At 50.3% G+C, this 22,824-nt stretch overlaps 1 protein-coding gene across 3 annotated transcripts in view; it reads right to left on the bottom strand.

The window, feature by feature from the left end:
- Positions 1-15,185, bottom strand: part of SYNM (synemin) — a 37,111-nt gene extending 21,926 nt beyond the window's left edge. For 2 of the 3 annotated variants that reach the window (XM_032469396.1, XM_032469394.1), the window contains exons 1-3: positions 14,256-15,185; positions 7,855-7,979; positions 98-168 (exon numbers count right to left, since the gene is read on the bottom strand). In XM_032469396.1, the coding sequence (XP_032325287.1) occupies positions 98-168; positions 7,855-7,979; positions 14,256-15,065 (1,006 nt within the window). In that variant the 5' untranslated portion in view covers positions 15,066-15,185. The remainder of the gene's footprint in view (positions 1-97; positions 169-7,854; positions 7,980-14,255) is intronic. The other variant, XM_032469395.1, reaches the window with a different exon arrangement.
- Positions 15,186-22,824: the final 7,639 nt, after the last annotated feature.

Genomic DNA, 22,824 nt, shown 5'->3' with positions numbered 1-22,824 from the left:
ATTCCAGATAAACGATGCTTTACTCTTTGTCCATGGAATGAACCCGTCCAGACGGACAGCATCTTAATGTGAAACAAAGAGCTTTCCTCATATTTACCTTGCGGCACGTTTTCAATGCGCTCAGTCAAGATCAAGATCTCCGGGTTACTTTCTCCTTCCAGTAAGGCTCTGTAAAAATAGTTATTTTTAAAAGTCATTAAGAAGTAAAAGACGAGGAGTGCCTCTGTAGGCCATGTGTCTGGTCAACGGCCACACTGTCAGTGTCACGCGTCTGAAGAGGCCACACCACAGTGAGGCCAGCCTGCCCAGCAGACCTGGCTGGGGAGAGCATCGATCAGCCGAATGAACAGAATGAGGGCGCCAGGGCTTCAGAAGGACTGGAGAGCCAAGGCCTTCTAGAAAGCCCTTCCAAACCCAGGGCAAGGAGAAGGAGGAGACAGAAGGATGTGGGCCCAGGAAGGGCGGTCAGGGGTCTGGCTTCCCTGAAGCGGGGAGAGGCCCATGCCTGGCAGGCCACCCTGGGCGAGAGCCCCAGGACAATTAGTATTAACCCCTCCGGAGTCTTTCTGGAGTCATAGGTCAGGGGGTGACTAGGGGCAGAGCAAGGACTGACATTTGATTGTAAATAAGGCAGGCAGATGGTGGTTTTCAAATTGGGTTCCATGGAGACACCTTAAGAGATGAAAAACAGTCGTGCTGGCAGGCAGACAGGGTGCAGACCGCCACTCCACCACCACGCCCCCAGAGCCTCACTTCTCTAAGAAAGCAGCACAATGCACTCAACGAGGTGGTCTCTCCGGCCCTGTCTACCTGCCATGTGTATGACTGTGGATCTCCATTAAGTTGTTATTCACGCCCCTGGCTCAGACCCCTGAGGAGAGAGCACACAAGTCGGGCCCACGGCCCGCACGCTGCACCAGGTCAGCACCATGTGTCCGCCACTCGGAGACCCTGGGACGCGGGCACAACAGTTGTTCGGTTGCTAGAGCGACAGGTGAAGTCACCAACTTCAGTTCCAAGAAACACACTGTAAATGGCAAAGGGCAACCAGAAGCCGGGCCCACTTGGAAATGCTGACACGGCCGCCGAGAGCTGGGCAGGAAAACAGGGGGGACGCCAGGCCCACGGGGGGACTTGCGGGCCAGGCAGACCAGCGCCAAGTCCTATGTCCACTCATTCAAAGGTGGTGATTCCCTCAAAAGCTCTCGGAGGGACGTTTTGAAGGCCTAGCCTTGTACCACTTTAAGAACAGGGTCGAGCGCACTCTGGTTATTTTGAGAGCGTTGGAGGAAAGCTGCCTCTGAGCCACGGTGCCCGGTGAGAAATGCCAACCTCCTGAATCACGGGCTATTAGCAATGCTTCACACAGCCCCATGGGCTGCGGCCTCTCTCAGGAGGCAGGAAAACAAGCAAACAAGTGCGGGAAAACCAGGCCCCAGCCTCATTAAGGCAGCCAGACAAACCCAGAGGGCAGAAGGAAGCGCTAATGTGGCCTCTGGCCGGGCTCCAGGCCCTGATAGACCCCACAGGCCTCACCAGGCAGCAGACTCCCAGCTGGGCCAGATCATCCTGATGCACTCTCAGGGCACAGCCCCTGCCACCCCGCACCACGGGCACGAGGCCGCCACCCTGCACGCCCACCAGAAGTGTGGACCAGCGTCAGGGATGGTGGAGAGCCAGAGGATGTTTCCAGAAGCAGCGCCAGCGGGGAAGCCTGCCTGGTCCTGGGTTGAGGGAGGGTTTATGTGGTGCTTCCTGGCAAAACACAGGTAGGGGGCTGTGGGAGGAAAAAGGGAAGGGGCTAGGAGAAGGTGGGGGAACACCTGTCACTCTAGACTGGAGGGGGAAGGGAGGAGAGATGGGTAGAATTTTATTCACAGGACCAGCGTCACCACTGGAACTAGAAAGGGTCTGTCCCAACCACTGGCCCATGAGAGACAATAAGGAGATGCGGGTGCCATGAGGCTCCGGTCACTCCCTCTGTGCTCAGATGCAACCACCTACAGAAAGCCCAATGGTCAATTCCAGAGACTGAAAAAAAAAAAAAAAACCCATTGACAGAAAGAACAACATTGCTGATAAAGCAGAGAGAGGAAGCACAGGGAGTGGTTAACAGAGAAACCTCCAGAATCAGGTGGTCTGGATTCAAATCCTGGACCTGCTACTTCCTAGTCCTACGACCCTGGGTGAGCTGCTCAAGCCCTCTGTGGCTCAGTTTCCCCATTTCTGAAACAGGGAGCACCCACAGGTTGGCAGTGGGAATGGATAAAGTGACTGGGAAGTTCTGGCAACAAAGGCTGCTGAGAACATGTGCTCAGTAAATGTCAGTCATCATCTTCATCACCATCTTCATCCTCATCGTCGACATCACCTCCTACTGACCTCAGAAGAAAGCTGATTTTCCATTAACTAGAGGAGTTCATGAAAGGAAGAGATTCTGGATTAACTAAAAGCATGGTTAACTGAGGGTTAATTCCTTTATGTAGTCATATGGAGAAGGCTAGCAACCAAGGGTATCCGTTGATCCTAATTACCTATCCTTAAAACTACAAGATTTTATTAACTTCAAATATTTCACCCAATAACCAGATAAGTCTCAGCGTTAACACATTTTATAAGTTTTCCAAAAAGTAGGACTCAAGAAAAACAAAGTGTTGTTTCTCCAAGACCTTGAGAATTTCCCAAGAAATGCTTTCCTTTGAACAGACACATTAAAAGGCACCGGTGGTCTAAAAACTAATGGAGCAACCAGAAATATCACTAAAATGATGAAATTACCAACGTCGGGAGTTATCTGTGTTGCTTCATAAGCAGTCTAAACCCAGAGACTGAATGTTCTCAGTTAAAACCCACTGCCATCAGAAAGAGGAAACAGGTGCCCTGCATGTCCCCCGCCCGCACAGACATGCAGAGTCTCACCTTTTAAAAGGGCTTGCCTTACGGTCCCCAGGTGGGAAGTTTCTGCAGTACACTTTCATATTCAGCCAAGCAAGACTACACTTTCAGGTTTTTTTGTTTTTATTTTTTGAGAGATCCTTCGAGGCTGCTTTTCATTTTGCCAGGCGAAACTGAGAACAAATGTTAACAGCCTCCACCCGCCCAACCCCCCAAAAAACGTAACAAAGCCGCTTTTAAACTCTTAATGGAGACCATCCGTCCCCCAGACCAGAAATCCAAAGTGGGCTTCTCTTTACCGTCAGTTTTGTGGTTTCTGGACTCAGTTTATTCCTCCATATTTTTGCATTTTTTTGTTTCAATTGTGAATATCTTTTTTTCCTATTATATTTTCTAACAGCTTACTCTCCTGATGACTGGGTTCTGTTCTTTTTTTTGGGAGGGGGCAGGGGGCTATTTATTTTCTAACCATGCTTTTTACAAGTTCTCAGTCAACAGCTTTGGGCCAGATCTTTATGTCAGCAGTGGAGGGGTTCGGGACACTGCCAGTCGCCGTCTTCAGGTCACCAATTAAGTCTGAAAAAGCACCTGCCTTGTGGAGAGGGCTCAGTGTAGGGTGGTCCAGTCTGCAAGCTCCAGTGCCGGGCAGGACCCATCTCCCAGAGCCGTCCTGCTTCCAGCCCCTCCCTCCCTCCCTGCCCACACTCAGGTCCTCACCACCCAAATCTCCAGCGACTGCAGGAGCCTCCCTGCCCCACTCGCCCCAAACACACATACCGCTCCCACTCCAGGCTCAGACCCTCTACACTCCACCGGCCAGCGGCCGCCTCCCCGCCCCCTGGTGCCGGCCCTGGGACAGCCCCCTGCGGCCTCTGCCTCCTGGCAATCTGGGCCCGCAGTCTGCCTCCTTCCCGGGCCCTGCTCACTCACCCTGCACTTTCCTTTCCCCACTTATTTTTTAATCCTGCCTTGTGCACCTGGAGCTCCTTCCCGACACCTTTCTGCTGGTCCAGTTCCTACCCACCCCCCAACTTTCCCCGCCCTTCCAAGGCCCAACTGAAATCCCACATCCCTTGAAAATCTCTCCTAATCACCTCTGCCTGGAAGCTCTCGGTTCCTTCTCAGAACCATCTTCAGCTGATCCTGTCAGCTGACAGTAAACCACGTATTTTCCTGGAACACGCGTTCTATTATTTTAACATCTTGCTTGACTTTTCACCTAAGCACACTGTGTCCCTCCCTCCGCCCACGATACCCTCTACTTCTCCCTCCCCTTCTCCTACATCTGTTCCAATCTCTGCCATCCTTCAAGATCCAGATCAATCTCACCTCCCTCTAGAAGCCTCCCCTGATTCTCACAACTCTTCTGATTTCAGAAACCTTGCACTTGTGTGTCTTTTGGGACGGGACTTGTTCCCTGCATAGGGGGCTCCCTAGGTCCACGCAGCCTTATCCACGGCATGTGGTCCTCAGCACGTGGTCACACCTCTAAGTCCCTCTGAGCCGGCATCACCGCTGCATGCCAAGCATTGTGGAGCAGCCTGAGAGCACAGCCCTCAGCTCACAAAACATGGCTTCACGGGTGTGGCTCTTACCCATCCATCACACGTGGCCTCCATCACAGGCCCCCAAAACCCAGCTGCCCAGGGACACCCAAAAGCTCGGCACCGCCACAGATGCCGTGCTAGCTCGGTTGGCAAGTCCTCACCCAGGCTGCCCTCTCTGCCTGGGAAAACCTTCCCACATGGTCTCCTCCTGGACTCCCTTCCTGCAAGACTCAACACTGCCTCCTTCAGGAAGCCTGCACAGCACACTCCCTCCACTCCCCCATAGCACCCAGCACCTCACTGAGCCTGCCCATCCTTTGCAAGGCTGCTGTGAGACAGGGTTAGAGCTTTCTGGATGCCCAGGCTGCTCTGCAAAGTAGCAGTTAGCACACAAACCACCTGGGATCTTGTGACGAGGCAACTCTGATCAGGAGGTTTGGGGTGGGCCCGAGATTTCTCAAGCTTGACATGCCTTGTAATGTTGACACTATGGTCTACGGGTCCCTCATAAGCAAGGCCCTGGACCAGTGCTTCTCTGCCCTGGATACACCTGACAATCATCCTCAGAGCTCTAACTCCACAACTGGGCCCACCCTGCGCTAATCAAGTCCAGGTATCTAGGACTGCGCCCAGGGGCTGATGCTTCATCAGGTTCTCCGGATGATGCTCACATGCAGGTGTGGCTGGGAACCACGCCCCATCCTGTTTCTGAGCCTCTCTCCTCATCACCCAGTGCCTCAAGTAACAAACACCTGCACCCCAGGAAAAACCTCGCAGTTACGAATCAGGCAGATAAGCCTCTCCAGCCCCACGTGACTCCACTGGTGATAGGCAGACGCCTTCTCCCACACTCTCCCTTCCTCTTGGCATCCTCGGCTGCAGCCCAGCCCCATGGCTCCTGCCAACCATCACCTGCAACATGGCAGGAAAGGGCTCGTGGTCACATTCACCTGCCAGGCCAGGCACCAGGGCCTTCCAGCTGCCAACTAGGTTTGGTGAAATTCTCCAGTCTTAGACTCTGCATTTGCTTTTTTAAAATTTTATTATTTTACTAAATTATATATTTACTTATCCACTATATACCTGTATCTATAAATTATGAGTTATGCTCTGTTATTATTACTTTAATATTTCTTCTTCACCAGGAAGGTTACCAGAAAGGGCCAGATATCTGGGTTTGGAAGTGGTGACGACACTTGAGGTCTGGCCTCAGCACAACCGACAAAGTCTTGCTATACTGGAAAGTGCTTTCAACCTTCAGGAACCACGGCCCTTCTCCCATGTGTGAGAGTGCGGTCAGGAGTTGGCTGTCAGCTAAGCATGCCAGGGGCTCGGCGGCTGCAGGGCAAACCTGGGGCTGAGCCACGTGATCCCGGCCATGAGGGGGGAGCCATGCCCACCATGGTGGCAGCCACCGCAGCCCTGGAACAGCGTCCCCACCAGGCTGACTGTCCCTGCCGCCCTTGGAGAGACAGGGTGTGGGAGGAAGGTCAACATCACAGAGATGATGGGTCGAGGTCAATAAGATCACATGGGCACATGTGAAGAGGAATTTTCATCCCTGGCCTCGGAATTTGGGCAGCAGCACCAAGTACTGAAAGAGTCACGGAGGACCATAGGGCTTATCTTCGGGACACTAATCAGTGATAAAAATGCTAGGCTTTTGGCTTGTCCAAAGAAATGGGTTATTTCAACCACCTGTATGTCTTGTAGGCCTATGGGCACCTCTCAGACCAAATCCTGAGCACTGGGGGGTGGGAGGGGAGGGGTGTCCGGCCGCAGCTCTGACCACGGAGGCTGGGATCTGTGGCTGGCAGGGCCGAGCTCCACTCTTCCCTACACAAACCTGGACTTCAGGAAGACGTGCAGTGACGTCAATCCCACTGCCCCAAAAGCACTGACGCCTCCTAAATTCCGAGGAGATGGCCGAGCCAGTCCCTAATTGGGTTAGAGAAATGCCCAGCCGCAGACAGGAGCAAACTGTCCTTGCTGACAGTCACTCCACTGACATGAGCGAGAAAGGCTCACAACCAGGGGCCTAGAGGGAAGCAAGCTGCCCGGGCTGTGAGCACCTACCAGAGAGGTAAGGCCCCAGCCCCTTGGGCAGGATGCCCACCTGTGCCCTCTGACTTTTCATGACACAGAACTGGGGGCAGGACAAAGCGAGGAAGGAAAGGGCTCAAAACCCCAGAAAGGCAAGGCAGAAAATCAAAGTCCCCTGATTCCAGCCCAGAGAGAGAACTTTTACAAAAAGGAGACAGAAGATACAAATGTCTGGAGGGAAAAAGACTCACCAGGTGTCACCTAACATGGCGCAGGTGTGGGTTTTCTGGGCTCTAGAATGGTGCCTGGTTTGGGGTGCCTCCCACCCCAGTCTCAGCCCCTGTAACCCATGGGAGGCCGAACCTTCCAATTTCTAGAGCACTCTGTCCCCTGGCCAAGGACAGCACATGACCCAACAGAGCCAGAGGCGGTAGAGAGGGGGGCTGAGTTCTGCTGGGATGGTGGGAAAGAGCCCCCTCCTCTGACCAGGGGAGTGGGGCTGCAAGGGCCAAAGCCTGTGGCTGCTTGGGGTCCCTCCTGCCACAGCAAGGGCAGAGCCAGGAATGAAGGGACCAGAGGTGGCAGGGACAGACCGCCCGCCTATAACCTCATCCAGGTACAAGGACCTACTGTGCCTGAAACTAAGGACTTTTATAGAGATATGAGTAATAAATGCCTTTTTTTTTTAACTTAAGCCAGTGTAAGAGAGCTTCTGTCACTTGCAAGTGAGAAAAAAAATCCTAATTAATGCTTCCTTCCCCCAAATAAAACCCAACTATTTTGAAGTTTTCCTTATTAGTCAAGTTTAGCTCATCTCACTCAGCATTTGTTTGAATACCCTACCAATTTAATTTTGCAGTTGTTTACCCCATGAGATTTCTAAGGAGAAAGCTCTAAGCCTGCATCCCTAAAATGCTGTCCTCACCAGTCACAAAAGCTGCAGGAGATGAGGGGCCACCCAACCAGAGACCCTGTACCCCCAGGGGCAGGAAGGGGGCACTGAGGGCCCCCACTTCGGCACTGCTCTGCGACCCATGAGCCACTCCAAGGACATGTCCTCTGCCCCTTTGAGTGCTCTGTGACTCTCTCATCTAGGTTGGTCACCCTGAATTCAAGTCAACATCTTGATACACAAAGCCAGTCACCTGGGGCGCCATGCTGACCTTTGGGCAGAGAGACAGTTCTTCAAGGCCAAACCCCTGGAGATGGAGTCAGGACAACAGATGTCTGAGCAGAGGGACTCGGACTTCCCAGGTTCGAGTCCCGGTTCTCCCCTTTCTAGCTCTGTAACTTCTCTGAGTAAAGTCCGTTCATGTGTGAACAGGGTACCTAATCCCTCCGATCTGGTGCGTTGCCACAGCGTCCTTACCGGTAGGTGGCCACCTCCAGGCTGAGGCTAGTCTTCACCTGTAGGAGCTCCTGGTAGTCTCGCAGCCGGTCAGCCATGGCCAAGGTGAGGGCTGCCTTCTCATCCTCCATGCTGGCAATCACTCTCTAAAGAGAACAGAGGGTTTGGGGATCAGAGAACTAGAGCTTCGCTGAGTCAAACTTAAGATATCAACAGTTCGGGACACAAAAAGAGATAAAGTCAAGGTTGATTAAAAATGAAGTCATTGCAAGGATGATTTTAAATACTGCATTTTTCCCACTTGCGAGATTTCTTTCACTGCATATGGAAGATGTGGGTGGGACTCTGGCTCCTCTGTTCCTACTCCCTAATCATAATGAGTGCTTGTAAACAGACATCAGTCTGCAGTTCAGACATCAGTCAGCTTACGAGAGTCAATACATCCCACTGGTCAAGTAAGACGCTACTGAAAATAAGCCAAGATTATAAAGCAGGGGTTTTTAATATTTAAAACAGAAGTCACTCAAATCTGAAATAGAATTTCCCCCATAGTCACAATTTCTCCAATTATAAGCAAGTAAGCAGAGTTCTCTGTTTCACCTAGAAAAGATACTTCAAAATCATCTGGGGAGAAAAGCTATGCTGATGAGACAGGAATGCATTCCAGGCATAAATGTCAAAATTCAGACCTGGATAAGTCTTTTTTGATTGTACTTGTAGGATGTAGTTAGTACCCTGGGCTCACACCGCTCCCATCGCCAGCGTGAGCAGTTCCACTCCCGCCTGGTCAATGACCCCTGTCCCTGTTGCTCCCTGGCTGGGAGACACTGCAGGGCACGGCCGGCCGCCTCATGTATCCCCCGTCTCTAGAAAAATCCCCCTTACAGACAAATCACACAGCACACATTTGGCGAACTGGACTTAAGATGAAATGATCAAGGGGCAAGGATACAGCTCAAGCGGTAGAGTGCATGCTTAGCAAGCACAAGGTCCTGGGTTCAATCCCTGGTACCTCCTCTAAAAATAAATAAATAAACCTAATTACCTCCCCCCACCAAAAAAATAAGTTAGTTTTTTAAAAATGAAATGATCAAGATAATATTACCATCCTCAAAATGTACCATTTAAAATTGACAATATATTTCAACGTTAATAAACACAACAGCTTCATTTGTACCATTTTACAGTTTTGCACTACTCTATGTCAGTTTCATGTAATTTTTTATAGTTACACTGGGAAATAATTGAGAAAATATTTAAACATTGAGTAAGTTCATATACTTTAACTTATGGTTTGAATGGAAAAACAGCATTTTTTCTGAACACAATTAACTAAACAGGCTACATTTTTAGACATTTATCTGTATGGAATTTAGAACTTGGAAGACAGTCAGATAAAGGAATGTTTTCATTCCTGGTGTAATCCCTCCACCAAAGGCACCTGACAGAATGCTGATGGCCCACAATTAACATGTAATGTCTGTGAAACCAAGGAATGAACTTAACTAAGATCTCACTGTGGATTTACTATCTAAAAAGATGCGTGATCAGCGTGTAAATTATTCTGCTCCCAATAACTGTTCTACATATTTAAGCGAATTGTAGTGAGGTTCTTTTTGTATATATAAAGTATGCTAGGTACAAAGACTGAAACCACTTAGCTTTTAAAGCAAAGGAATAAATTTAAGAATTGCGAGCCAGTATCCCAGTGGGGACGTGTTAACCCCCTCCAAAACTGGTACTGTGAGTAGATAAAGAGGCTCACTAAAGCAGACCATTGGTCGGTCCTGATTTAAGTAACTGAGTTGCCAGAATTTAGTCACGACATGCTCACATTCTACAGTTAAGTAGCATTTTAAAGGGAGTATAAACACAGGTACAAGGTTATAGACATGTTCTATCAACATAAATATATTGATTCCTTCCTACTATACGAAATTTGACCTAAATATTAAAATTTGAAAATTTGTAGTCATGTCTTCTTCACAAAGAAGTTCAGTTATTATTAAAATGCTCAGAAAAAATGATCAGACACATTCAACTCTCCAACCACAAACCACCTGAACAGGTCAAGACCTCCTCGCCATACCAAAGAGGCAGCACGAAGATTCTCTCTCCTCCCAGGGGACAAAGAACATTTCTGTGCCCCACAATATGGGAAGAGAAAAATCTAACTGTACTTGAGTTAAAATAAGAACAGTTCAACCACATTTCCATGTGCGTCAACTCTTCCTAAGCTGTCAAAGGAAAATTAGTTGACTTTTGGAAGCAGGAACGTAAGACTGATGGGCTCCCAACAGTCTCCACAGAAACTGTAACCGATCCTGCTGCTTGAATATAAAGCTTCAGGCTTGGCCTCCACTTCTCCCGAAGTTTTCAAACCGTGGGCCAGGCCGAGGCACTGAGGCGTGAGACCCAGCAGCTAATTCTAATCCGGGCAGAAGCAGTTTCGCCTGACGTTATAAAAGCCGGGGAGAGAGAGGTCACCTTTCTCAGATGCTATTTAGAGAAACTCTGGGCAGCATCACAACCCGTGATGATGAAACGTGGGCCTACACCAGGGAAAGCACACTGCCGTCAGTATCCAAGGAATTCACTTTCTCTTGACCGAATATGAGCAGCTCCTTGCTGCGCGAGGCAGCCAGACACAACGGGAAGCGCTTGCAGATGTCACGGCCACGGCACTCAGAATCTCGAACATTAAGAGTTTGAGGGAATTTAAATGCTGTGATAACCTTATTTAGACACAAAAACCAAATGTGTAAATAATAACAAGTAATGATTAGATGCTAACTACGTGTTTATAGCTCTAGCCCGGACAACACCCTGAACTCCAGGCTCACCATTTTATGTTACAACATCAGGTGGATATTTCAGAGGCATTTCAAACTGAACTCTGATCTCCTGGACTCAAGCCTACCCTCTTGCAACAACCCCCTTCCTCCAGTTCTCAGCCCCCAGCCCTGGAGTTGAATTGACCTCTCTCTCTCTCTCTCCATATATATATGGATTATATATATTCCATATATATGGGATTAACAGATACACACTGCCACATATAAAATATATAGATAAACAACAAGGACCTACTATATAGCACAGGGAACTATATTCAATATCTTGTAATAACATAATGGAAAAGAATCTGAAAAAGAATACATACATATGTATAACTGAATCACTATGTTGTACACCTGAAACTAACACAACACTGTAAATCAGCTATACTTCAACAACAACAAACAAAGGAAGGAAGGGAGGGAGGGAAGGAGGGAGGGAAAGAAAGAGAAACGTGTTCCTATTCAATCAGGTCTTGGGGGCATAGAAGCTACCCAAAAATAGCCAGCCTCCAGGCTAAAAGCTCAGTTTCACAAGCCAAAATCTCCATGTTTACGGGGTAAGGCCGGTATAAATCACAAATGTCTTACAGCTTTGGCTCAAAGCCCCTTCCTGCAGCCTGGGCAACAGGGTGTATCAGTCAGGCTTCAAGTGGTCTAAAATACATATAGAATGCTGGGGCCTTGGACATCAGCTCAGCAAATTTCCTCTGGCAAATCTGAGGCAAGGGGCCTCACAGAGAGACCTAAGGCACGTACGCCATCTGGGAAGGACCGTTTTTCCCAGAGCCCTAGCCAGCATCCTTCCCCCTTGAGCTGCAGAGGGGGAGCCAGGGAAACGCTGGGTACTGGGTGGGGTTTCCTGCCTCCAGATGGGGGTGGGGAGGTCCCATTAAACCATATGGAACACAGGAAAAACTAAATGAAAAACAACACTGAAACCATTCTGACAACAGCCAGCAAGCAGGCAGGGTCTGAAAGCACTTAAGGATTTTAAGATTAATGGGCACCTCTGTGCTCATCCTTAGAAAGAACACTGGTCATTATTCTAAGAAAGCAAAGTGAATACTGGTTAAAAGTTAATCTTTAATAAAATGGAAGACAGGGAATATGGCCCAGTGGTTAGCTGTTCAGGCAATGTGTAAGTAGCTAACCCAGGCTTAGCTACTTACTAAGTGACCCATGAGCCTCAGTTTCGTCATCTGTAAAATGGGGTAAATATTAGCACCCACCTCTTAAGACTGGAGTGAGGACTGAGAGTGAATACACATGTGAAGGACTGGGTACCTGTGGTACCTGGCACATGAGAAGTTCTTATTAAAGGCTAACTCTGTGTAATGAAACTTTTATTCCAGTGTATCAGTTAAATCAGGTTTTATGACAGTTTCAGTCTCCTCAAAGTTAGCGTCTATAGAATTTGAAAACGCCACGGGCTTGGGGTTAAATAACCAATACTTACTCTTTAACAAAATTTTAGCATTTTTATACTTCTTTAAAAAATACTAATGCTTGGTGTTGAGTCTTTTGGAATGCAATCTGAAATATGGTTATTTTAAGCGCAATGGGGAAAGATTCAGGATCTGGATGAGGAAATTATTAGTACAAAGAAATCTCCACAAATTGGAGCTGAAAAAAAAAATCCAAGTCCTTAATGACATTTTCCTTACTCTTTACTTTTAGGAGAGAGAAGCAAATTCCAACAGGAGAGGTATCACTGGACAGGAAGTTGAGGGCAGGGTCCTGGTTTCAGGTCAGGTGTGATACCAGGTAAGGGTCCTGTGGTCCCTGTGCCAAAGGTTTCTAACCACACTGCTCAAGTTCCCACCTCTCCTCCAAACAGAGGAAGTCTACTTTTATCGGTTTCGTATCTAGGTAGGGGGGTGAGGATGGGGGTGAGGGGAGAGGGTTCTGCTGCTAAAAATGAACACTGAAACCAGAGCTTCCAGGTCTGAAATGAGCCAAGTGAGCTATGACTGCACATGAATGGTGAGGACTTAGCCCACAAAACACACCTCAAAGAAGCCTTTTCCAAACCTGTTTGCATAGCAGGGACCCTTGGGGTGGCAGCAGGGGTTCCCTACAAAGGGGTTCAGTGGGCAGTGAGTTGGCAGGCAGTTCTTTTTGGTTAAAAGCTCTGTGAAAGCCTACATTAAAGACACTTTTTAACTTTCACTCAACAAGAGCGTGGGGCCCCGTGGAACTAGTGTCCCTGGCTACCATCACTGCAAAGGGAGGCACTCAAGTCCAGAGTAAACTATAGCCATCGGCACACACTTTGACGGTCCCTGTCCTTGCCCACCTACAAGCCTGGCAGAGCACTTTTGAAAATTATGAGGCAGTCTCAACAAAACCCATGATCCAAAAGATTAGATTCCAAATAATTTAGTACTGTATTCTTTCTATGATTTCCCACCCAGACTCCAGCTCTTAGAAGAGTGAAACCCCAGGGTAGTGCTAAGGACCAGGTGTGGTTAACAGATAATCTGCTGATTACTGTGGCTGCCTGTCACATCCCCACAGTCTTCTCGACCACAACGGCCATGTTCTCTTTACTTCTAATTTTTAAAAGACACAAAATTACTCTAACACAAAATTTAACTCAAAGGTGCAAACTGTTCCCTTCAAAATGTTCTTGAATTTGTTGTTTTAAAATGTCATCCTGACAACTATTGAGAGTAGGGTTGGGAATATTTCCAATTCTAGCCTAGACCACGCAGGACCGAGGCCAACCTAGGCCTGGACGGGGTGTACAGACAAGAAATCAGCAACGGGTGTCAGCCTGTCAGTGTCGGAGGTTTGAGCTTTGCTTCTCTGAAACAGGAACTGTTCATATCATCTGCACGTATAGAAACACCCTTCCACAGGGACCTGTGTTCCCACAACTTTTACAATACCCAGAGATCTGACATCAGCTTGTCCTGTGAGAAAAACATCTCTGATCAAACTCTTTTCTGCATTAAGGCCGCTGCCCCTCCCAAGAATAAACAAGGCAGTGACCCACGGAGCCACAACCAGCTGCCTCTAACTGAGAAGTCATCCCGGCAAAATAAAAACCGCTTTGGAAAACAATTTAAGTTTTCCCCAGGGGAGCCCTCGTGCCAATGGGGCTGCCATTTTGAAGGGCTAGGCTCCCGCTAAGGGCTTGGCATTGCCTAGGAACCGCCCACACAGGGACCTGAGGAGGAGGGAGCTGTCAACTCTGCAAGTCACTTCTGGGGCTTCTTGTCTGACTTTTATGTGAACTCGGTCTTCGAAGCACAGGAAATGGAAAGAGAACCTAGAACTGAGGGGGTCATTTGTCGGGATGCTCCCAGTCATGTCAAGGTCTAAAAAAGATGACAACCTAACAAGAGGACAGGGGCCATTCACCGGGACCTGCCACTTGGCACTTGCCCGCTGAGCTGATGGACCCACGCTCTTCTTCCAGGGTTGGCGAGATGCCGGGCCCCTGAGGCCCCGCCGCGGGACGGGGCGGGTCCTGCCCGCCTGCGACGCCGCGCCGCGGGTGAGCGCGGGGCGGTCGGGGAAGCCCCACTACTCCCCCACGGCCGCCTGGGCGGGGTGGGGCCGTCCCCAAGCACGGACCTGCCCCTCCTCGGCCTGCAGCTCGTACTCCTCGCGCATCCGCAGCAGCTCGTCCTCCAGCAGCGCCTGCAGCTGCTCCAGCTCCAGCGCCTCTCGCCGCAGCCCCTCGGCCTCCTGCGCGCACAGCCGCGTCTCCTCCTCGGCCTCGCGCTGGCTCTCCTGGCCGCGCCGCAGCACCTCCTCCAGCTCGCGCACCTCGTCCTCGTACAGCTGCACGGTCTCCCGCCACGACTCGGCCACCAGCAGCGCGTAGCCGTCGTGCACCTCCCGCAGGCGCAGCGGAGGCGCGGCGGGGCCGGCGGCGCGGGCTCGGTAGTGCAGGGTCGGGCCGGCGGCGCGCGCGCGCAGCTCCCGCACGTCGCGTTCGTGGGCCGCGTCGAGGCCTGAGCGCTCCGCCTGCAGCCGGCCCAGCAGTGCCTCGAGGGCGGCGCGCGCACCCAGCTCCTCCTGCAGCGCCCGCCGCTGCGCGTCCAGCTCGGCGTCCAGGCGGCCGCGGGCGGCGCGCGCGTCCTCGCCCAGCAGCCGCAGCTCACTCAGCTCGCGCCGCAGCGCCTCGCGCTCGCCCTCGGCCAGTGCCGTGGCCCAGCTCAGCTCGTCCAACTGCTGCCGCAAGCCGCGCGCCTCCTCGGCGAAGCGGGCCTGCGCCTCGGCCCACAGGCCCTCGTGCCCGCGCCGGCTGCGCAGCTCCTCCTCAAGGAGCAGGTTTTCGCGCTCCAGGTCCCGCACCCGGCACACATAGTCGTAGAGACGGGCGTTGAGCTCCTGCAGCTCGGCCTTCTCGGAGCCCGTGTGCAGCCGCCAGGACAGCATCTTGATAGTGTGCGGAGCTCTGCTAGCCGGCTGGTTCCCTCCTGCCCTGGTCTTGTCCCCTCCGCTGCGCCGGCCCGGCCCCACCGCCGCTCCGGAGGCCCGCAGACTGGGGCGGGAGCTGGCGAGCTGCAGCACTTAGCGGACGGGGCGGGCGGGAGTTGGCGCGGGTTGCGTCCTCCAGCCAATCAGAGCGCGGCCCAGCGCGGCCTCTGCGGCCGGACAGCGCCCCCTGCCGGCATGACCGCGGCTCCGAGCGGCTGTCCCTCCAAGGGCCCGGGCGGTCGCGAGTCCTGGTGGCCGGCTGTCGGATAACGGGCGGGTGGCTAGCTCGCTGGACAGGGTTCGCAGAAGGGATGCCGAGGAAGTCTCTCCGTTATTGTCCGCCCTTCTCCCATTCACCTAGGTGCACATCGCCACCTGGCCCTTGCTTGTCAGGACACATAGCTGCTGTGATGTCAGCTCCCAGATCTGTCTGGAAGTCCGATCAGTACCAGCGTCTCTCCTGGGCCACACCGGGGCACCGGGGCACTGTGGGGCGGGTTGCCACGGTTACTTGGACTCAGCCTGCAGCCATTTGTTTTCAATTCTTCAACTCCTCCCTCTACCAGGGGCTCTGCTGTCCCACCGCGTTCTGGCGTGGTAGGGCAGGAGGGCTTTCTCAGGGATGAGTGGGTCTCCCAGCAGGATGCTTTGCTCTGACTCATTAGGTTTCCTTTGCCCTCGTGTCCTTCAAGAATTTTGAAACTCAAAACTTTCCTCCTACTTGTGCTTTAAATCCTATTCCTGAGAAACATCTGCTACAGAGTATAGTTGCTCAGTTTGGGAAAGAGTTATAAAGCACCAGCAAATAGCAGGAGGAAAATACTAAAGTACAACTCTGGTTAATCTTTCAAAAATCATACCCTGCTGCATCACACTTAATCCCCACAAAACTGTAGCTCAGTGAAGTTGAGCAACTTGCCTAAGGACACACAGTTCCTAATCTGGGAGAAATATCAGAGGTTGTGACCGCTGTGGGGAAGGGTAATAGCTCAGTGGTAGAGCACATGTTTAGCATGCATGAGGTCCTGGGTTCAGTCCCCAGTACCTCCAAATAAACAAACAAACCTAATAACCCCCCCCCAACATGCAAAAAAAGCAAAACAAAACAAAACAAAACAAAATTTTTTAAAAGAAGTTGTGACTGCAGGAACAGTCTTGAGCAGACAGGGTCCAGTCAGGAAACACACATTCAAAAGGAAGGGAATGATTAGTGGGATGTAATGAGACTATTTATAAAGGAGTAGGTGAGATGGGGAAGCATCAGGAGAGGGAGAAACCAAGAAGCCAATAGCCCTCTAGGGGCAGAAGAAGGGAGCAGTGTTGGCTGAGTCTGGAGGAGCAGGAGCTGCAGAATGCATCCCAGAAGGCAGCAGAAGGAAAACCCAACTGTTTCCTCTCCTCCTCTCCCATCTCCCAGTGTCTGTCACTGTGGAACCCAGAAGTCACTGGAGACTAGCAATGGTGTGCTGGGGCCTACTGGCTTGTGAGAGCCAATTGTTAAATTTTCAGGAGTTCTGTGAGCCAATTGTTTAAAAACTATTATTAAAAATAATAATAGCCAGCTATTATTAAAAATTAAATTATGGAAGTTTACCATTAATTATATAAAACAAAGGAAATAAATATTTAAATATATATCACTTCCTAATTATTTTACTGCATTTTTGCTATTATCTGTTCTTGAAGTTATGGATTTCTAGTATCCCTATAGGATGGAAATGCTATATTATCCATGCTACTGAGCATCTCTATCCAACTTTGTATTTACCGACACCGTATTGGTAGCTTGAGTATTCATACTGGTGAAATCAGTAAATGATTTGTTAATTGTTGACTTGATTTATTATTCTGTTGATCGTCCAGACTTAAAGAAGTGATGGAGAACATGTTTTTGTTTTTGTTTTTGTTTTTTGGCATCCCCGGGTGGGCATGGGAAAACATGTTAATAATATAGCTGAAACAGTGTGTTGTGTCTGTAGCTACTGCATTTTGAATAGCACAGAAATTTTGGAAATATTTTTCCAGTGTTTCAAAACTATTATCTGAATTTAGCAAAGAAGTTGCTTCACGTTGAGAATGAATATTTCCTAGTTATTTCACCTCCGTCTTTCTCGTTAAGGCAAACCAAAACATCAACCAACCTTCATGTCATGCTACACTCGTATGTCAGCTACAACCACAGATGGTCTAGGGACACCAGAGTTCTGCAAAAATCAGTGAAAGCATTCTGCAAGAATCAATTTGCTATATGGAATTTATGATAAGAAGTATTGTACTGTTTGCAATAAAAATGTAAAACTGCCCCGATGTTGCTACCATATTAACAAATACACTTTTCTATTAATATCTTAAGGCAAAAAGTCCTACAGTCCCCATTTTATTATTGACATTCTTCTATTCAATATAGTAGATCTCTAAGCTGCGTGAATGAATGTACACATATACAAACATATACACACACATTCTCCCATAGGATTAAATACAATCAGCTTTACTTTGAATTTTAAAAATTACCTGTAAATATTTTTTCTAGAATTGGCCCAACACGGCAGAAATTGCTCCCCTCTGCGGTAAAACAATGGTCTAGATTTTCTTTTTAACCACAGCCCCCCTTTTGGTAGGCTAAACACTTCCAGGACTTTCTATCTCACCTGTTAGCAATTTCCAATGAAAACAGAACTCAGGGATATCAAAGAATTGGAGAGAAAACGTTACATTTTAGCTTCACTTACTGATTTCAGTAGATTAATAGTAAGATGCTTGTCATCAGGTGCATACACGTAGGGCCGTGGATGCAGAATGCCTGTTTCTGTCCGCAGCTCGGAGCCTGAAGCCCTAAGGGAGAGCAAGAATTTTCCAGACCTCTCGGCAGGGGGCGTTCCCTGAGGATGGAGGTCCAAGAAAGGTATTCAGGGTCGCTTCAGCCAAGGGTCCCCTCCTCCACCCTGTGCAAGAGACACTGCGGCTGGGGCGCAGAGCTGGTCCTGGCAGAGTTTCACCTGAAGCCGCAAAAACAGGAGGGCTGCACGGGGCTGGAGGGGCCCGCCTTTTTCATCAACCCCTGCGCTGGGCTGGGGAAGTGGGAATAGTTGGTCTTTTCTCTACTTGGAGAACCTGGAGCAGAGTGGCCGGTGGTCAACTGGCCAGCGGGCCCAAGTGTGGTGGAACAGTTAGGGGTGGGGAGGGAAGAATTAACGGATTTCCTCCAATAGTTCATACCCCTACTTCCCAACCTGCACCTATTACGTAAGGGGAAGCAGGCAGAAAGCCAAACCAGAAAGGTATTCCTGACTTTGATGTTAAAAATGCAAGTTTTAAAGGCTTGGAGAGGACTTTCAGCTAGACAAAATGTTGGGGAGGGATGGCAGTGCAGTGGGCTGAGGAGAGCTGGGGTTCCCAGGAGACAAGAAAAGATTCCCTTAAAAACGATGCCAGTAGACTTGCTTAATGCCAAGTTGCCACAAACCTTCGATTTGTAAAAAACACAATTTCTGCAAAACACAGTAATGCTAAGTACAAGAAAACAAAGAGAAAAGAAAAGAAAAGGAAAGATCCCCTTAGATAAGGGATGGGGGAGGCAGTGATGAAAGCACAGTAGGTCCTGGGGAGATTCTAGAGAGGCGAGCCTGTTCCTCTTCCTGGATGGAGCCCCAAGGAGACAGAAAAAGCCCAGCTACACCGTGGGCTCCAGGAGCAGGTGACTTGTGCCGGCTTCCCCGGTGCACCCCTGGGGAGTACCCGGGCCTGAGGGAAGTGGCTGCAGCGTAGGCCAGGAGAGACTTTCTGAGGCGCCCACATCCAGCATGAGGGAGACCAGGAGCCCAAGCACCTCTCAGAAGTGGCAGAGGACCTGAGGGAGCCATTCAAACAAGGATGAGGGGGCTCCAGCAGGGCCATAGCCCCTCTCAGATGCCTCTGTGCAATTAGAATAAGGTAGATGAAGGAGCCCATAAGTACATGGCCTCCTCAGTGGGTGGTTCCTAGGTAAAAAGGAAAAAGTGTCCCTTCCTCAGGTGGAAGCAGTCTTGCACCTACAGCCACAACTTAGCAAATACAGCACAGACTGGGTTTCAATCCCACTCATCCTCTCTTTCAGGTACATTTGTGCAGTGGACAACCCACTCCACTGTGCATGGGGGCCCACTGTCACAGCCTCTGCCTATGTGGATGAAGACCACATCTGTGGGGCAGAGTGGAAGGCTAATGGATGCCAACACAGACAGATGACATAAGGACCAGGTGGCCTTGGCTCTGTGTGCATCCTTACCAATTCTAGTGCAGCCCCAAGGAAGGAGGTTAGACTCTTCAACTGATACTGAGCTTCCATCAGCCTGGTGGAATTTGGGGCCCTAAATAGAAATTGGGTCGAGATTTAGAAAAGGCAGATCTGCCATGATTTCCTGCACATCCAAGCTTGTGATCTGGGAGGCACGCCTGCCACCCTGAAGGTTTGGCCAGGTAGCAAATGAAGCAGGTGGAGGAAGGGGAATGTAGAGGGCTGGCTGGAGGCTCTGAGCTGGGCACAGTGGTGCCAGGCGGATAGAGCTGCTTTATGTCTGGCTCCTACTCCCAGGATGGCCTTGGGCACAGCAGCCTCTCTGAGCCACTTCCTTATCCACGTAACAGTGAGGACAAAATCGCACACAGAGAGCCCCCACCAGAGCTGGTCCTTACAGAGCCCTTACCATGTGCCGGGCAATGTTCTGAGCTCCCTACGTGGATTAACTCACATCATCAGCGCAACCACCCATGAAGTAGGTGCTAGCAGCTCTATTTTAGTGATGAGGCAAATGATCCACAGTGCGGTCAGCTTGGCCAAGGCCACGCAAGTCCAAAGTGGCAAGGTTTGGGCCCTGGTCTCACCCACACAGCCACATGCCTGGTATACTGTGCAAAGCTCGCCACACAGCGCCTGGTGTCCTCACCCAGGAAATGTCGGTCGTCCTCATGGGTGAAGTCCCGAAGCCCAGGAATCACATGGAGGCTCAGGAAGGCCAGGAGGAGATGCTCAGGACCCAGGGGACAAATGCAGACGACAGGCAGTTCAGTGGGGTTGACAGGGGAGCAGGGGAATGGGCCTGAATAGTTCTGGAACCTTCCATACCAGTTTTCTCCTTTGTAAAGTGAGGGTAGCCCCTCCCTCACTGGGTCATTACAAGAACTAAATAAGAAGAGGCCATAAGGTACTCAGGGCACAGCGTCCTTATGCCCTACCTCACTCCAAAGACTGTTTGCATCCAGCCACTCTTGCTTGGAGCCCAGAGCATTCCCCGCTTTGTCACGGCTCTTCTGGCTATTTTGAGAGGGCTGATCATTTGTTTATTGCTGTTTCATGGGAGCACAACAGGTGTTTGTTGGGATATAGGCTGCCTTTTTTAAAGGTGCAAAAATAGCATTTGTTGTATGAAAAAAAATGTGCAGTAACTTAACCTGCACACCCTCCCTCTCTTAATTTGGAAAGTCATGTCATATACATTACAAATGAACTTGGGAAGGGCCCCAGGTGGCAAAGAAACATCCCCTGGTTCATCTTCCCCACAGGAACAAGACTCACATTTCATCTTAAGAACTAAAAGAAGAGTCTGCCATCAAAGATGAACAGTATGTTGGCTGCTCCTGCCCTGAACGCACTTTTCCATTTTCCATGGAGTTCATTAGCGGCGGTCATGGTCGGATAATTCAAAACTAGTTATTGAGTCCCTCCTCTGTGCCAGGGACTTGGCTGGGCTCTGGGGACATGGAGCAGAAGGAGACACAGCCCCTTTCCTCATGGACTCGGAGTCTGGGGCATACAGGAGGCTTTGAGGAGGATGCTGTCTTTCCCCAGTGCTGCTTCAAATGTGTGTTTCCTCTCCTCTTTGCCAACCACCAGTCACTTAGCAAGACACCTCTGTCTTGGCTGCACCAATCCAATCTCGTTGCTTTAAATGCCAACAGTATACCAACGACCCTCAAATGTGTAACTCGGTCCCAGGTCGCTCTTCTGAACCCACTGTGTCTTGGGCCAGGGCTCTGTTTATGACATGACCTTGACATGTCCCTACTCTTACAGGACAGCCAGGAGGATGCTTTGCATCCCTGAGTATCAGCATTAATTTGAACCTGGTCATGGGTACCCAACCGCACTGGAAAGAAATGGGTGTTTCCCTCACCCCCGTGTAAATGGCTGTCATCTCTTTGGGGAAGGGTTGGGAGACCACATCTGTACTTACTTACCGTGGAGGTTGCCAGGTCCTGCCTTCTGTCATTGGCATCCGGGTCTGAGAACTGACTCAGGCCTGGAAATCAGGCAGTGACATACCATTGGGGTGTTCTGGATTCTGTGTTTATTCACAGTGTTTTTGTCCACAGCCTCATGTGTCTTTCCCCAAGAACACCAAGTTCTGTGAGTCATCTCTGTAGATCCCTTAGGTCAGCTCTCCTGCCCCAGGCTACCATTCCAAGGTGGCTGCTCATCACAGTAATGAGACTCATCCTGCTTCTGACAGTTACAGGCTGCCACCTGCCCTCGGCTCAGCCCGTTCCCAGTGTTCTCACCTCTGTATCAGAGGTGCTCGGACTAGCATCAGCTGCACAGCCTGGGAACTTTTTAGAAATGTGCTTTTCCAGCTCCAAACCCAAGCCTAACAAATCAAAACCCCTGTGTTTCAACAAGCCCTCTGGTTGAGTTTAACGCCCACTAAAGTTTGAGAACCACTGTGTTATCACCCCGCCACCACCACCGCCACCACCACCGCCACCACCACAGAGAGGCCAGCTCTGGAACAGCCTCTTCTACCATCAGTCCCTCCTTCTGCAGAAGAAGTCACTGCGGAGCTTCTCAAGGATGTCTTGTCCCCTCACCTGCGTGTGCCTCAGCACTTTGGTAGATGGAGTGTCCACACGGCCTCCCAAGGAACATGGCCAGCCTGGTGGGTTTCTGTCTTAAGCTCGCTTCTCGTATCTCTTATTCCCTTCCTCCACAGTTTGCCACAGCAGTTCTGGCATCTCTACTTCATTTAATGTGGGCCAGCCCAGCAGCATACTATTGCGGTCACCCAGGGCCCTTGTCACAGGAGGGTGCCTCCACACCAACAGACTCTCTGAGCCAGCCCCCTCAGGACCCACCCCGGCCTCCTGCTCCAGCCCCTGCCGTGGTCGAGCTCGCAGCACCTTTGATATGTAACCCCTGTCCTTTCTGTGAAGATCCGTCATTTCCCCAGGTGGGTTTGCTGAGTTTTCAACCTAGATAAAGGTCTGAAGGCCACAAAGGAGATGGTAGCCAACCCCTAAAGGCAAACAGCGTCCTGGAAGACATCTGCCCCATGTGGCCTCTGCATAGTCTTCTTGCAGGAGGCAGAAGGGGGCTCTATATTCCAGTAGGGGGAGGCGGTCACTTCTGCAGGCCCAGGGGCATCTGGAGGTCCAACGTTCTCACCTACAGTACCCAGATGCCCCTGTCCCTAGTCTCTGAGTTCCAGTCCTTCTGCATCACGGCCTTGATTTCAACACAGGAGACTTGCCTGGTATGAAAACTCAGCCTTCTCAGAAGTACTGCCTCTCTTACCCTTAGGAAGTACCATACCTCTCTGCCTTCTGCCTGCGGGAGAACAACCAGTTAGCTGCTGTCACTCTCATACTTGGCTGTAAATTGCTGAGCCGTGGGCCCGAAACCATTTCCTCTCTTAATGAATCGGTGACACTTAGCAAAAGTCATTTGATTCCACAGTCCTTCTAC

This window comes from Camelus ferus, chromosome 27 (assembly GCF_009834535.1).
Source record: "Camelus ferus isolate YT-003-E chromosome 27, BCGSAC_Cfer_1.0, whole genome shotgun sequence".
Taxonomy (NCBI): domain Eukaryota; kingdom Metazoa; phylum Chordata; class Mammalia; order Artiodactyla; family Camelidae; genus Camelus; species Camelus ferus.
This window is presented reverse-complemented; position numbering and strand designations above follow the sequence as displayed.